At 44.6% G+C, this 16,579-nt stretch overlaps 1 protein-coding gene across 1 annotated transcript in view; it reads left to right on the top strand.

Annotated features, from left to right (window-relative positions):
• The window catches only part of zap70 (zeta chain of T cell receptor associated protein kinase 70), a 148,685-nt gene extending 132,316 nt beyond the window's left edge, over positions 1-16,369 (top strand). Inside the window, exons 12-13 of the mRNA XM_086004737.1 lie at positions 8,758-8,870; positions 15,658-16,369. Coding sequence (XP_085860863.1) covers positions 8,758-8,870; positions 15,658-15,745 — 201 coding nt within the window. The 3' untranslated portion in view covers positions 15,746-16,369. The remainder of the gene's footprint in view (positions 1-8,757; positions 8,871-15,657) is intronic.
• Positions 16,370-16,579: the final 210 nt, after the last annotated feature.

Here is a 16,579-nt window from a genome sequence, read left to right as displayed (position 1 = left end):
CTACTTTTCTTCACCTCGGATCATGTTTGAATCCACTCTTCAGGGCAATTGAAGATGTTTCCCATGAATAGCTTTTCAAGATTAGTCCGGTTCAGGCAAACTGTAAATCAGTAAGTAGAAAGTAATAATCTAATTTTAATTCTGGGATCATGAAAATCTATCTAGGATACTGAGATCAAAATATGACAGTTTTATCACAATTTTCCCCCAATCTTCACCCCTCCTTTCCCGAGAGCAGTTACTTATACTGGGCTATGGCTTTATAGGTAGCAGCAGCCTTCCATTGCCTTTCCTAATTGGCTATTCATCACCTGTGAGCCCGCACAGCAAGTGCCAGAAAGCAGCAGGAAGCATTCAAGTTGCACTTTTATCTAACGTCCATACATATGCACTTTATCATGAGTGGTCAGCTGATAGTAATCAATCTTCATCTGTAACAATCTCATCAGGGATGCTGAAGTGAACTAAAGTTTGAAGAATATCTCCACTGTTTCACTCAGTCAGTATGGTCGATAGATCAAATCAGGCACATTCCGGATCTGTGTAGCTCATTAACACACCATGAAGTGCATTTAACTTCTGAACTATCACAGGAGATTTTGTCATAGCTGTTTATCCTTTGCAGAGATTGTTGAAGTATTGCACAGAATGATCATGGTATGGGCAAACCACTGAGTAATTTTTTTTGTGCACATTATCCAGTCATTTCAAATTGCTATTTCAGATTGGAGGTGACTGTAATTAATTATATATTAATTTATGTTGATTTTATCTATAATTGTTCTAGCTTTGTAAAGAAAATGCTTATTTTTCTGACTTTCGTACCCCCCACTATGTCTGTCTTTTCATCCCATTTCATTTGTAGGGTGGACTCTTCAGGTGTTCATCCTGCTGGGGATAACTGTTTCTGGAATGTACTGTCATATGCAGTGCTCTGTTATCCCGTGGGTTTTTCTGGTATTTATGTGAGGATGCCAGTTCCATCAGGATATTTTTTTCATACAAACATACGAACAAAAAAGGTGAGAAAACACCATCAGACCAATCAATACTCACCCTATCCATTAGATGGTGCAACCACGTACATGACCCTCACCAGTCATGTGGGAGGCAGAACAAAACCGAGTATAATGAAAATTGTGGCCAATTTCAGAAAACAAAACCTCAGGGAAATTTCTCCTCGATTCCCTAATGCAATCAAGTAAGCGCCAGGGGATGATGACTACAGATGATGCACTTAACTAGCCTCATTCCTTCCCATATGTCCTAATATCCTTAAGCACAAATGTTTATACAGGACTGGAAAATACAATTTCCATCCATCAGATGAGCTCCACAGTAAAAGGCTTCCTACTCCACTTCATCTCTCTAACTATCTTCTGGCAGAACTGCACAGGATAAGTTTGTACAAATAGCTTGGATAGGGCAGCAGTAAATGAGTTACACTTTATGAGGGAACACTTTCTGGCAGGCATACCTATTACTTGGCGTAGAAAACTTACGTTGTCGACTTTCTTCAGGTCAGCCATTTTGTTTCTGATCAGATCCAGGTTCTCTGGGTTGTGTAGGCAGCATTCACCTGGCTGCTGTCTCCTGTGAGACTTGCTGTATGAGTCTTTTTTGTGAAGATTGCTCTTCTGTCCCATACAGAACAGCTCCTTTCCTACATTTCCTGTGGGCTGCTCCATACTGCATCACCAAGTTGGGCATTGTGTGGGCAAGAAGTCGAACTTTAAATATTCGTCAACTGCTTATCAAGTGCCACCAGCCGTGTGGACGGAAGCTCACCTGAATTATATATGTGGTGGAAAGGGTGGACAGCTTTAAGTTCCTCGGAGTCTACATCACGGAAGACCTCTCCTGGTCCCTCAATACCTCCTCTCTGGTGAAGAAGGCCCAGCAGCGCCTATATTTCCTAAGGAGGCTGAAGGGATGTAACCTGTCACCCCTGATCCTCTCTAACTTTTACCGCTGCACAATAGAGAGCATCCTGACGAACTGTATCACAGTATGGTATGGCAGCTGTAGCTACTATGACCGGAAAGCCCTGCAGCAGGTAGTCAAAACTGCCCAACGCATTACCGGCACCCGGCTACCGACCATAGAGCACATATACCAGAAACGCTGTCTACGGAGGTCACGGTCCATCATCAAAGACCCTACCCACCCCAGCCACAGTCTGTTCGCCCTCCTGCCATCTGGGAGACGCTACAGATGCATTCGCAACCGTACGACCAGATTTAGGAACAGTTTCTTTCCCAGGGCTGTCATCCTACTTGTAAAGCCTGTGGGTTATATGGTGAATTAATACACAGACTACAAGAGTAACTTTAACAGGACTTTACTATTCGAAGGTCAGGGCGAATCTGCCCAATCAATCCTTACACAGCACTTATATACCGGTGTGGTCACCACCGGTATTACAGTATACAGTAGCCAAGACAAAGTAGTGCAACCCTTAAAATAGTTCTCTTAAAGGTGGAACGTTACATACACTACAATCCTCCCTTTTTAGGTTAACAATATATACATATTCCCATTAATATAACATCTTAACATATATACAACTTTATGTGAAACAGTTCACAGATTCAGTCTCTCTGGAGGCTTCCGGACTCTGTCCGGATAACGCCTCGGTGGTGTAGTCGTTTTCAGTGGTGTAGTAGGTTCTTCTGGCAAGGTCGATTCGGCTTGAAGGACCGTTTCAGGTTCATCGGATTCCAGTATTACCGGATCGGAGGTAGATGCTCTGGGTATCTCTGCTTCAACATTAGACGTATAGAGTTGTGGAGTAGGTTGGGCCTTTGTGGATGATTCTATGATCTGGTCAACATGGCGCCTTATTATGTTTTCACCAATGTCCACGGTATACATCAACGGTCCTAGCCTTTTCCCAAAAGTTCCAGGCTGCCATTTCTCAGTACGGTAGTCCCGGGCCAAAACTTGTTGACCTATCTGAAAGGATCTAGTTGGCCTTTCATTCATGCCTTGAAATTGCCGGTTCTCTACGTCCCTTCTGACGTTTGGCTTAATCAAATCCAGCCGGCATCTTATTCTTCTATTGAAAAACATCATGGCGGGTGTGATGAAATATTCCATTCATCACTGCCTGTGACTGTGGTTGGTTTCAGGTTTCAGTTCCCTTACCTCAGTTCCGTCTCCTCACCATTGTATTGTATATTGTAATGTATTGTGTGTAGGGCTCCGCCCATACCTGGCCCCTATGTAAGCAAGCTCAGTCTGGCCTCATATCCAGTACTGCAGACCTCCAGATGGAAGATACCTCTCTCCACTGCGTGTTACCTTCTAAGTTAATAAAAGCCTTGTTTTGTTTCGCTAACATCGAGTCTCGGAATTATTGAGGCACATCAGCGGGAGTTTGGTTTGTGACCGCATGTGTTGCATTCCTGTACGCCAACAAGAAGTTATCTACCTTATGTTGTAGATTTATGTCTTCATTACCCATGGCCTTTATGGCCTTCTTGAAGGTCTGGACAAACCTTTCAGCTAATCCATTGGTGGCGGGATGGTATGGGGCGGACGTATAGTGCTTAACCCCATTGCTTTTTAAGAACTTCCTGAATTCTTCGGACACAAATTGCCGTCCATTATCAGAACAGATCTGTTCCGGCAGCCCATTCCTGGCAAATATGGTCCTTAATACTGTGATGGTTTTTTCCGTGGTGGTGGAGGACATTTTTATTACCTCCGGCCACTTGGAGTGTGCATCCACCGCGATTAAAAACATTGAGTCCATAAATGGACCAGCAAAGTTGATATGTACCCTTTGCCATGGAGATGAGGGCCACTCCCATGGATGCAGAGGAGCTTGTGGTGGCGCGTTTTGGACCTTCTGGCATCCTAGACAGCTCTTGGTTATTTCTTCGATGTCTCCATCAATACCTGGCCACCACACAAACGCTCTGGCTAGGTTCTTCATTTTCACTCCACCCAGATGCCCCTCATGAAGCTCCTTTAGTACTTTCTGCTGGAGTTTGGGTGGAATCACCACTCTAGATCCACACATCAAGGTTCTTCGGCACACTGACAGCTGTTCTCTTCTGTGCGAAAATGCTGGCAGCATTGGTTCGCCATGTACTGGCCATCCCTCCACCGTTAAATCGTAGACTCGTGAGAGAGTCGGGTCATTTCTTGTTTCCTTTTCGATCATGGAATTTGTTACTGGTAGACATTCCACTATGGTTGAGTGGAACATCTCCACTGGGTCCACTGTAGTCGCCTCTTCTTCCACTGGCAACGGTAGGCGCGATAACCCATCAGCATTTCCATGCTGTTTGGACCTTTTGTATTCGATGTCATATTGGTGTGCCCCTAGTAGAACGGACCACCTCTGTAGCCTTTGTGCTGTCATAGTGGAAACGGCCTTGTTAGGGTTGAATATGGACACCAACGGCTGGTGGTCTGTCAGCAATGTAAACTTCTTGCCCTGCAGGTAATGATTGAATTTCTTTACTCCCCACACAAGGCTGAGAGCCTCCCTATCTATCTGAGCATAATTTCGCTCAGCGGAGGTCAATGATCGGGACGCAAATGCGACTGGCCTTTCCGAGCCATTTGGTAACTTGTGTGAGAGTACAGCTCCAATACCATAAGGGGAAGCATCACAAGCTAGACGAAGAGGTAGCGCTGGGTTGAAGTGAGTCAACACTTCCTCAGAGGTAATCAACGCCTTGCTTCTGCGAAAGGCCTTCTTACAGTCCTCGCTCCACTTCCATGGTACTTCTTTCTGCAACAGAGCACTCAGCGGATGCAGCACCGTGGATAGATTTGGCAGAAACTTATGGTAATAATTAATCAACCCCAGAAACGACCTCAACTGTGATACATTTTCCGAAGCGGGGGCCTTCACGACCGCTTCGATCTTGTCAGGTGACTTGTGCAGCCCCTCTTGGTCAATGACATGACCGCAGTACGAGATCCGTTTCTGGAAGAACTCACATTTCTGGCGATTAACTCGAAAGCCATATTCCTTCAACCTGGTGAGCACCAGTTTCAAATTTGTGAGGTGTTCCTCCTCGTCTTCTCCCGTAATCAGGATATCGTCCAAGTAACACTGAGTGCTTGGAATACCCTGTAAGACCTGCTCCATGGCCCTCTGCCAAATTGCTGGAGCCGAAGCTACTCCAAAAACCAGTCTATTATATCGATACAAGCCTCTGTGCGTGTTGATTGTGAGATACTGGCGTGACTCTTCCTCGACCTCCATCTGTAAATATGCTTGTGCCAGGTCTATCTTGGTGAAGTGTTTCCCGCCAGACAATGAAGCAAAGATATCTTCAATCCGCGGAAGCGGGTATTGTACCGTGTGAAGCACCGGATTAACTGTGATCTTGAAGTCTCCGCAGATGCGGACCTTCCCCGGTCCCCCTGTCTTGTTACTTGATGAAGACTTCATGACGGGAACAATGGGCGTGGCCCACTCATTCCAGTCCACCTTCGACAGTACCCCTGCACGTTCAAGCTCCTCCAGTCCTGCCTCCACAGCAGGTCGTATCGCGTAAGGTACCGATCTGGCTTTGAAAAATTTTGGGCTTGCATGTTCTGCAATCTTGATTTTTGCCTTAATTCCTCTCAGTGTTCCCAGTCCCTGCTGGAATACCTCTTTAGCCTCGTCCAATATTCTGGACAACTGTTCAGGTTTGACATCTTTCTTTCCGAAATCTACCGTCATTGTGTTTAGTGAGTGCCAGTCTATCTTTATTTTCCTGATCCACTCCCGTCCCAGAAGTGGTGGACCTCCCTCGGGTAGTACATATAAGTCCATTCCTTGGTGATCTTTGCCCTTGTGTCTCACCTTGACTTTTATCTTTCCGATGGGGTATACTTTATGCCCCGTGTATGTCTGCAATACTATCTCCGTATCCCGTAGGGGAATATGTTTGAATAACTTTTTGTAATCTTGTTTATTCATGACCGTCAACGCCGATCCGGTGTCCACTTCCATCTTCACTTGGACTTTTGCAATCTGCAGTGTGACCCAGATAGTTTGTCGGTCAGCTTCTTTACTCACATTGTGAATCCTCCGACTACCCAGTTCCTTGCTGTTGGGGTCTGAATCCGAATTCAGTTCATCTGGACTCTTCACAGTCACCTTATGTACCTTTCTGTACTTCTTCTGCGGTGACTTATTGTTGCTGGTCTTCTTTCCTGACCGGCATACTTTAGCCATGTGACCAAGTTTGCCACATTTTCTACAGTCCTGGTTTTTAAACCAGCATTGGTTCTGGTCGTGTGTTGTCTTCCCACAACGATAACATTTTGTTGTACCCGAAGTCATTTGATCCACGCTGAGTACCGCTGCCTTCAGCTGTATTTCCGCAGTGCCTCTCGCGGCTGCTTCGTGTGATGCTGCAATAAGGACAGCCTTGTCAAGTGTAAGATCGTTCTCTTCGAGCAGTCGCTTTTGTGTTACTTCCTTCGACAACCCGCACACGAACTTGTCCCTCAATGCCTCTGTCAGATTTTCCCCAAACTGGCAGTATTTCGCTAGTCTACGCAGTTCGACCAAGTATTCCGCGTTGCTTTCCTCTTTCCGTTGCGTTCTCGCATAAAATTTGAATCGTTCCGCCAACATCAGCGGTGTGGGGTTCAAATGATCCTTCAGGACAGCAACAATATCAGCGAAAGTCTGATCCGCTGGTTTAGCTGGTGATAGAAGATGCTTCAATAGCCCATATGTCTTCGCCCCCATTGCGTTTAATAAGGTGAGAGCTTTATCATCATCTGCTATTTTATTGGCCTCACAATATATCTCGATGCGTTCTACGTACGTGGCCCAATCTTCCACCTCGGAATCGAAGTTGTTGATGTTACCATGCTTAGGCATCTTCACTATCTTTTTGAGAAACCACAACGAATTTGTTCGTTACTTTTTTTTTTCCAAAAATGGCGGTTTCCCGCGCTTGTCTTCTTCCCCGCCCACTTTCAAAATGGCGGTTTCCCGCTTCTGTCTTCTTCCCCGCCTACTGGCGGCTTCCCGCGTTTCTTCCCCTGGCGGGAGGGGTAAGCTTTCCTTCGGGCGACGACCGCTGGCTTTTGGAGTTCGCAGCCTGCGCGCCGGCTTCAGTGCGTTCCTTGTTCCCTTTTCTCGGCCGGCAACCGGCGCTGGGGACAACCCGTTGGTGGCGAACAGTTCCAGCCGCTGGGCGGAATCTCGCTCGGTCTCCCTCGCTCGGTCCCGTTCCCCCTTCACTCGGGCTCTGTCTCTCCCTCAGCGGCTTCCAATCGCGCCTCCCAGCCCTCTCGCAGTCCGGTCCTTTCCTCCCCCGGCTGCGGCTGAGTTCTCCGCGGTTTTATTTATTTTTATATCTTCCCGCGCCTTACGATCCCGGTCGCAGCGCCTCGTGGCCTCGGTAGCTGCCCGGCCTTTTTCGCCGGTCGCGGTCTAGCTGTCTCACGACGCTGTTGCGTCTCCCAGCCCGCTTGTAGCCCAGTCTCTCACACCGGCTGCGTTCCCGCTTGTACCGCGGCTTCCGTGCCCTACGCTGCCCCAGTCTCAGCGCCTCTGGGCCCGACTTCTGTCCGGCTCCTTTCCCCCGACCGTGGTCGAGTTCACCGCCCTTCCTCCGTTCTTTTTTTTATTTTTTATTTTCCCCCTACTCACAGTCAACGTGGCCGACTTGCTTCTCGTGGCTGATCGGCTCACTCACCACCGTGGCAGAAGGGACGATCACTGCCTGTTGCTGATGGAAGGCTTCATGTCTGAATTCTTCCTTCTTCCTTGCTCTGCAGACTCGAGTCTTCTCTCAGCAGAATGACGAGGGCGGGTGCCTCCTCTCGACGCTCATTAACTGCTTCGGATGTATCGCTGCCGCAGGGTAAGATCGAACCCGTCGCCACTGTAAAGTCTGTGGGTTATATGGTGAATTAATACACAGACTACAAGAGTAACTTTAACAGGACTTTACTATTCGAAGGTCAGGGCGAATCTGCCCAATCAATCCTTACACAGCACTTATATACCGGTGTGGTCACCACCGGTATTACAGTATACAGTAGCCAAGACAAAGTAGTGCAACCCTTAAAATAGTTCTCTTAAAGGTGGAACGTTACATACACTACACTACTGAACTCCACAAATAAACTCTAAAGCCTGCACATCTGCCAATGCACTTTATTATGGTTATGTTTATGTTAATATACTACAAGCCAAATGTATGTTGAATGTTTAAATGTCTTAATCTAAATGTACACTCTCGGGAGCCGCAAGCCTACATTTCGTTGTACTGCACTTGTGCACTAACAATGACAATAAAAGTTGATTTGATTTGATTGATTTTGATTTGATTTGAATCAGGAATATTGGGGGTAGTAAATGGCCAAGCGAGTCTAATCCTGAAAAACATCTGGAATACACCGTTAATCTCCCATTTGCTCAACTACATCAGCTTCCTGGCTTTTAAGGTCTAAAGATAAGCCATTTAGGACAGAGATGAGGAGGAATTTCTTCACCCAGAGAGTGGTGAACCTGTGGAATTCTCTACCACAGAAGGCAGTTGAGGCCAAGTCATTAAATATATTCAAGAAGGAGTTAGATATATTTCTTAAGGCTAAAGGGATCAAGGGATATGGGGAGAAGGCAGGGACAGGGTACTGAATTTGGATGATCAGCCATGGTCTCATTGAATGGCGGAGCAGGCTCGAGCGGCTGAATGGCCTACTCCTGCTCCTATCTTTTATGTTTCTATGTTAAGTCATCTCTGCAGGTAATAAAAGTGAATCTATTCTGTTTTACAGAAAATGAAAGGCCCAGAAGTTGTTTCTTTTATTGAGCAAGGAGGTCGACTGGACCGTCCTTCTGAGTGTCCAGATGAAATGCACGAACTGATGCAAGAGTGCTGGACTTACAAGTAAGTTCAAATGGATTAATAGATATTTGTCTTCAAATCAATAAGTGAACGATGGTTTATAAAATGTATGAATCTCCTACATCCAGTATTCAGTTTTAATCAGCAAGATGCTCTTTATATCTGAACTCAGACTATAAAGATATATAAAATGCACCACTCTCTATTTATTGTTCACACCACTTCTATTGGCGTAGAACAGAATCCCACCTTGATTTCACTGGACAGAGATGTCAGCACCATATCTCTTGTTATGCCCAGTACAGGGGGTACATAAGTTTCAAATAAGTTGGGAAAGTAAGCTGTGAGGAGGACGCAAAGAGACTGCAAAGGGATATAGACAGGTTAAGTGAGTGGGCAATAAGGTGGCAGATGGAATATAATGTGGAGAAATGTGAAGTTATCCACTTCAGTTGGAAAAGTAGAAAAGCAGAATTTTTTTAAAAGGTGAATGACTGGGAAATGTTGGTATTCAGAGGGACCTGGGTGTCCTTGTACACAAATCACAAAGTTAACAAGCAGGTACAGCAAGCAATTAGGAAAGCAAATGGTACGTTAGCCTTTATTACAAAGGGATTGGAGTACAAGAGTAGAGAGGTCTTACTGCAATTATATCAGGCCTTAGTGAGACCACACAACAACAACAACTTGTATTTATATAGCGCCTTTAACATAGTAAAACGTCCCAAGGCGCTTCACAGGAGTGTTATAAGACAAAGAATTTGACACTGAGCCACATAAGGAGAAATTAGGGCAGGTGACCAAAAGCTTGGTCAAAGAGGTAAGTTTTAAGGAGCATCTTAAAGGAGAAAAGAGAGATAGAGAGGTGGAGAGGTTTAGGCAGGGAATTCTAGAGCTTAGGGCCTAGGCAACAGAAGGCATGGCCACCAATGGTTGAGCGATTATAATCAGGGATGCTTAAGAGGGCAGAATTAGAGGAGCACAGATATCGCGGAGGGGTGTGGGGCTAAAGGAGATTATAGAGATAGGGAGGGGCGAGGCTATGGAGGGATTTGAAAATAAGGATGAGAATTTTGAAATCGAGGCGTTGCCTGGAGTACAGTGTACACAGTTTTTGTCTCCTTACCTAAGGAAGGATATACTTGCCTTAGCGGGAGTGCAACGAAGGTTTACGAGACTGATTCCTGGGATGAGGGGATTGTCCTCTGAGGAGAGATTGAGTAGACTAGACCTATATTTCCTAGAGTTGGGAAGAATGAGAGGTGATCTTATTGAAACATATAATATTCTTAAGGGCTTGACAGGGTAGATTCTGGGAGGATGTTTCCCCTGGCTGGGGAGACTAGAACTAGGGGTCACAGTCTCAGAATAAGGGGTCGGCAATTTAGGACCGAGATGAGGAGAAATTTCTTCACTCAAAAGGGCTGTGAATCTTTGGAATTCTCTACCCCAGAGGGCCGTGGCTGCTTAGTCATTGAGTATATTCAAGACAGAGATCGATAGATTTTTGAAAATTAAAGGAATCAAGGGATATGGTGATAGGGTGGGAAAGTGCAGTTGAGGTAGAAGATCAGCCATGATCTATTGAATGGCGGAGCAGGCTCGAAGGGCAAAATGGGCTACTCCTGCTCCTGTTTCTTACGATCTTATGTTCTTATGGTGAGTATGCTTTTCATGAAGCCCAAAGTTATCACTGTTTCTCTTAGACTTTGAATCCGACCATAATCATATCAGAAAATAAGATTGGAGAAAATGAGAAAAGGCTAGTGATTCAACCTATACAACTAACTACGACATCCAGATCCTTTTCAGGTCCTGATTTAGCTTCTTTAAAATAATTCTTACATTCCTACATAAGCAATTATTTCTGTTCTCACACACAAGATCGCAGTTAGCCTTTTTCAATGTTTTAAATTGAAATGAAGTGTTAGTAAATGTGTGACAGTGGAGTGCGTTGGTGTGGTGTGTGCCTTATCTCTAATGTGTGGCTAAATGTATGCAGTACATTCAAGAATCACATGGCAGTGCTGCTGTTGACAATAAGTGTCTCTTGATCATTATTTTTAGCAGTGGTTTTGCGGTGTCAGAAATACTAAGCTTGTAATATTTTTCACACGTTTTCACAAAAAAAGTTTCAATAAAATACGTTTGAATTCCATATCAAACTTTATAACCTCGTGGTATAATTTGTTTAATTATCAAATATTCTTATGTTTGTCTAAATACAATAGAAAATATCAGTTAGTATGGAAATTGGTTTCTCTGTGCCTCTGCTGCACTGTTTGATACTATCATCTACAGCAGTTCAAACAGGAAACTGCACAGTCTTTAATAACTGGACTCACTTGGCTGCTTTGGCTATTCATACCAATCATAAAATGCAGGCTAAATGTTAGCAGAAAAATGTTAAAGGTGTTTCTTTAAAATATTCAGCTGTTACGTTCCCATTTAATAACTTACTTTACTTTTCTACATTTGTGTTATTAGCAATCAATAGCTTAGCTCTATTCGTTTCTAATGCGAGCACTGATAAATTCCACCCAAGCATTTTCTTCATCAGTTTCCTGCTCGCGTTTTATGATTCTGCAGGAATGGTCAGTCGGAATGATTTCAATCATGCTATTATGGAGGTGCACCAGGTGGAGGCCAAGTGCTTCCCCTCAGGGTGAGGGAAAAAATGAAGGGTTAGTTACCCTGGATTTGTTTTACATCCATTTGGCACCAGTGGCAGAGGTCTGACAGCAGGGTCCGCTGCCCATTTATGTTTGGCTGTGAATGGAAAGGGAGACCGGGTGGGATTATGCAGGTGTAGAGCTGTGTCCTACTTCTTGTAGCACTGATGCTCTAACACTAGGGGGCAGATTCATTGTAAAATCAGGTCTACAGGCCTGTGGGACAGGAGTGACACCATGCATAATTTGGAGGTTGTGGGGGAGGTTGTGCTGCAGGCTTGAAAATGGCATGTGTTTTTTGTATACTGCACCCTCAGGCACATAATAAATCCTTTGTTTGGACCAGCTATATTAAGAGTGTTAAGGCAAGCTGACTTACAAATTACAAAATTTGATTGCAAACTTTTTTTAAACTTTTGCATTCATGTTTGGCTACTTTTTTCTCCTTATATTAGTTTCATTCAAAATTCCATTCTCAGTATTTCTCTACAATATGGTCATTTGCAACTGCAATTCAACTTGCAGCAAACAATGTGGTGAGGATGGGACTCCCTTTAGGTGTTCTGAAAGTGCTGCATAATACAGATATGCTAGACAAGTTCATGAGGTGATAACAAATTCAGGTACAATGGAACTTGAGGCATTTTGTCTGCACCTGTCACAACATGTTTACAGACAAGATCACACCCATCTGAACATGTCAGAGGAGATCTGCCTTCACTGCCTCTGCTTCACCAGAGAGCCTGTTGCAGTAATACCATCTGCTGCAAGCTGACCTGAATGCTCAATATCTAGGTAGCAGCCATGATGTTTTCATTGTGTGGCAGTCCCACACTGTTCGAAAGCTAACTATGAATAGGAAGAATGAGAGGTGATCTCATTGAAACATACAAATTTCTTACAAAGCTTGACAGGGTAGATGCAGGGAGGATGTTTCCCCTGGCTGGGGGAGTCTAGAACCAGGGGTCACAGTCTCAGAATAAGGGGTCCACCATTTAGGACTGAGATGAGGAGAAATTTCTTCACTCAGAGGGTGGTGAATCTTTGGAATTCTCTACCCCAGAGGGCTGTGGAGGCTCAATCATTGAGTATATTCAAGACAGAGAGCGATAGATTTTTGAATATTAAGGGAATCAAGGGATATGGGGATAGTTCAGGAAAGTGGAGATGAGGTAGAAGATCAGCCATGATCTTATTGAATGGCGGAGCAGGTTGGAAAGGCCAAATGGCCGACTCCTGCTCCTATTTCTTATGTTCTTATGTTCTTATGGCTGCTGGCTAACCATTGCTATCCTTTACCATCATGACTGCTGTCACTTTTTAGAACCCCTGAACAGAGACATAATGGTGATACAATGGGCAGGATTTTTCTTCTTTGGAGAAGAGTAACAGTGGTGCAGCCTTCCATGCCCCCCTCCAACCCCGCCGTGATTCGGACTCATTTTCCTAGGTCGGGGGGGTGGTCACTTAATATACATAGCAGGACTGCCACCCTAGATGTTAACACGTTCTAGATGTTAGAAATTGACAGAATACCCAGGAAACCATCCATGTGGGCAGCCGTTATCTCTCCTTGTGTGCGCGCGGTGCAGTGCAGCATGTTACCTCTGGTCACAGTGCTTGTCATGAGCACACCTATTAGGTGTCTACAGTGCAATTTTTGGGCACCACTAAAAGTGTGCCATGCAGCTTTGCCACAATGAGCGATTATGTACAAGAGGAGATCTATAGTGGTTTGAATAGACCCTTCCTGAAGGTGCTGTCGTTTGTGACATGCGTGATAGACCCAATAGAAATATGTACAAAGGTATGTACATTTAGATTCACTTTTCTGATACCAACACTGGAGGACATTGCTAATTTCACAGGCAACAGCCGCTATACTTTAATTTTATGATAATCGTCTGTGCCGGGCTTTTTTGAAGGTGCAAATAGACTGCAAGGATGTTTGTGAAGAAATCCACATGGAATGCAGCCTTCCAACGGCTGCGCTCGACGTGAGAGGGTTAAATTTGTATTTAGCAGCAGTCACCATTCAAAATGCAGAGAGTATTTTAATGCACCTTTTAGAGAAATCAAAGTTTGACAGCTAAAAAACCCTTGAAAACATTAGTGAATCCTCGAAAATCCGCATTCAAAACTGGAAGTTATATTTGAGACTCTTGGGCTGTTATAAGAGGTGCGGAAATGACTGGAATCCTCTGTTTCCTCTGCAGGCAAAAGGTTCACAAATACTGATGTTTAATTTACCTTCTGGCTGTCAAAGTCTTGGGTTGAACATAAACAACAGAGAATAATTGCACAAATTCCAGAACGACTAATGCTTTTTCTGTCGATGTTGTCGTTATCTGCGCAAAAAAGACCGACAAGGGAGCTTTCATTTCTTTTGTTCGGAGCTGTCAGTTGTGGAACAGCACTGTGGTTCATAATATGTCCCCAGAGACGTTCAACAGCGAATTCTCATCCTGCAGAGTGATTGTGCTGTTCAGTCTCCCTTGGGAAGCTTTTGCCTCAGTTGCCAAGTTCAGCAAGTATTCTCATGTGATTGCCCCCTCTGTGGCTTGTGGCAAAGGCAAAGCAAAACTGGAAAGTAAATTCCACCTTTACCTGGGCATGCCTGCTCCAGGCAATGAGAACAAGAAGTATTATTAGGGCTGATATTGCTTTAGACCCGTTTTCGGGCCTGAAATGGGCACCTAGCACCTGCTCCGCTCTGCGCTGCCCCATTTGGCAGACGGGTCTTAAATCAGGTGTTAGGCTCCTCATTTGCATAGGTAAGAGGCATACGCTTGTTTTAGGCAGAGAAGGATGCAGATTTTTAAAAAAAATTCATTCATGGGATTTGGTGTCGCTGGCAAGGCCAGCATTTATTGCCCATCTCTAATTGCCCTTGAGAAGGTGACGGTGAACCGCCTTCTTGAACTGCTGCAGTCCGTGTGGTGAAGATACTCCCACTATATTGTTATTGACGAATGGGATATTGCCGAAGAAACATTACTGCTGCCAAGCAGACTACTCTGCCATTATCTCACACAGGACACAGTCTGAGACTGGTTGAACTAGCTGTGGTGTTACCAAGGAGAAGCAGCAGCAGCCTCATCAATGCCGTCTCCAGCCATGCCAGTGCTGCTGGGTCTTTCCTGTGGACAGCAATAAAAATCTGTGAATTCCTGCCTCTGGTTTCTCTCAATCTGATCCCCGAGCATGTTGAAGCCAGACAAGGGAGCTTCTTGTAGATTGGAGCCCAAGGTTTCCAGGGCAGCAGTCTACATTTTCATGAGAGATATTCCAACCATGCTTAGGATCTGTGCCACAGGTGCTCCTTGGTAACACCACAACTAGTTCAACCAGTCTCAGACTGTGTCCTGTGAGTTGCTCTTGGAGTTGCAATGCACTACATGATAGACTGCAAGCCAGCAAAGCCATCATTGCACGAATTACAGAGCTGTCACGAGTGGACTCCTCCATATTCCTAGGCAGGCCTCGCAGGGTAGTTTTGGACAGTGACTCCTATAAATAATCCTTCTTAGACAGTGATATCCTTTTATAAGCAGCCCCGCCCCTGTGGTGTCCAAATCCCTAGGAAATGCTCCTGAGAAAGGAAACATGCTGGCCCTCTGGTCAACAGGTTCCTGCTCCTTCACTTCTACCACCCCTTCCTCTTCCTAACATGTGCACCGTGAATTACTCAGTGCTTGAATGTATGTCTGAGTGCTCGAGTGGGTGAGTGGCTGACTGAGTCAGTGAGTGAGTAGGGGGAGACGACATTATGGGATAACTATGTCATGCAGCTTAGGTCCAATGAAAAATTGTTTGCAGATAGGCAATGGTTGCTCACAGTGCTTGAAACATGATCTAGACTGCGGGAGTTCCCAGCTTAAGCTTGTGCTATGCTTGATGGACCCCACAAGAAATGTGTGTCAAAGTACTAGCTCTGAGCTTGGTGGAGACTCTTTGCTTCACCTTTCCTCATGCCCTCTATGCTCTTATAGCCAATCAGATCCAGTGTGACCTCTTTAAAGGTTAGAAATTTCTGGGACCCCATCCAGTTTGGATCTGCTCCCCTGACGATGCACAGCTAATGCGATATCTATGTGCACACCACTGCATCGTAACTGGAAAATCAATTATATGTTCCACTATGTTTTCTTTTACAGGTTCGAAGATCGGCCTGGATTTGAACAGGTTGAGAGCAAAATGCGTAACTACCACTATCAGATAACACAGAAGCCATCAACAGATTGACAAAGTACCCAGGATTATATTATACCAGACAAGCGTTGAAGTTACATTTATAAGTCAATGTATTGCTGCGTCTGCTATCCTTGAGAGCTCTTGCCATCAGTAGCTATGAAAGCTTACAGCAGCTATAAGCCTGGAATTTTTTTAGCATACTTTTTGTTAATCACATAATCTAACTTTGAACAAAATTGTTTTGACTTGTTTTTGATGTTAGTGTTATTCAGGGGCCTAGAAATTTGTTTCGGGCGAAGGCGCAAAACGGGCGGTATCGGATCGGCCGTCCATTATACGCAGCGGCTCAGCCCAAAACAAATTTCTAGGCCAGGAGGTTCACCTGGCTGTCTCATAGCAGTGGTGTAAAATACCATAATTAAAAAAAAACTAAAATGTTTTGTGCTAGTAAATTTATTTTACAATGTTGTATTATATTAAATTAGGAATGATACAGTTATATAACAAATGTACGATGTACAAGATCAGAGTTATAATTGGCTTGTTACAAAATTGAATGCGCAGTGTCTCAAGATGAAATGTTCCCAACTTCTGTCAACAATATTTTCACTCAGAACTAAAATAAAAGGAGTACTAAATTCTTTGAAAAGAAAATGGTACATTTGAACCTTCAAACGAGCATCCTCTCAAACAATTCTTGTCACAACGAGTGATGATACTCTTTTGCCTCATACTGCCTCATAGGAAAATTTGAGTTAAAACGTGGGACAGGCAGACTGTTGTAAGCAGGTGCAAGTGCCAACATGGGCTGCGGCCAGATAGTAAATTGACAAACTAGGCCAGATTGTTATGCACTCTGTCTACTTAGTAGAAGGAGGGAAAGTC

Source organism: Somniosus microcephalus, chromosome 13 (assembly GCF_052327205.1).
Source record: "Somniosus microcephalus isolate GS21.2 chromosome 13, FLI_Smic_1.0, whole genome shotgun sequence".
NCBI classification, from domain to species: Eukaryota; Metazoa; Chordata; class Chondrichthyes; order Squaliformes; family Somniosidae; genus Somniosus; species Somniosus microcephalus.
This window is presented reverse-complemented; position numbering and strand designations above follow the sequence as displayed.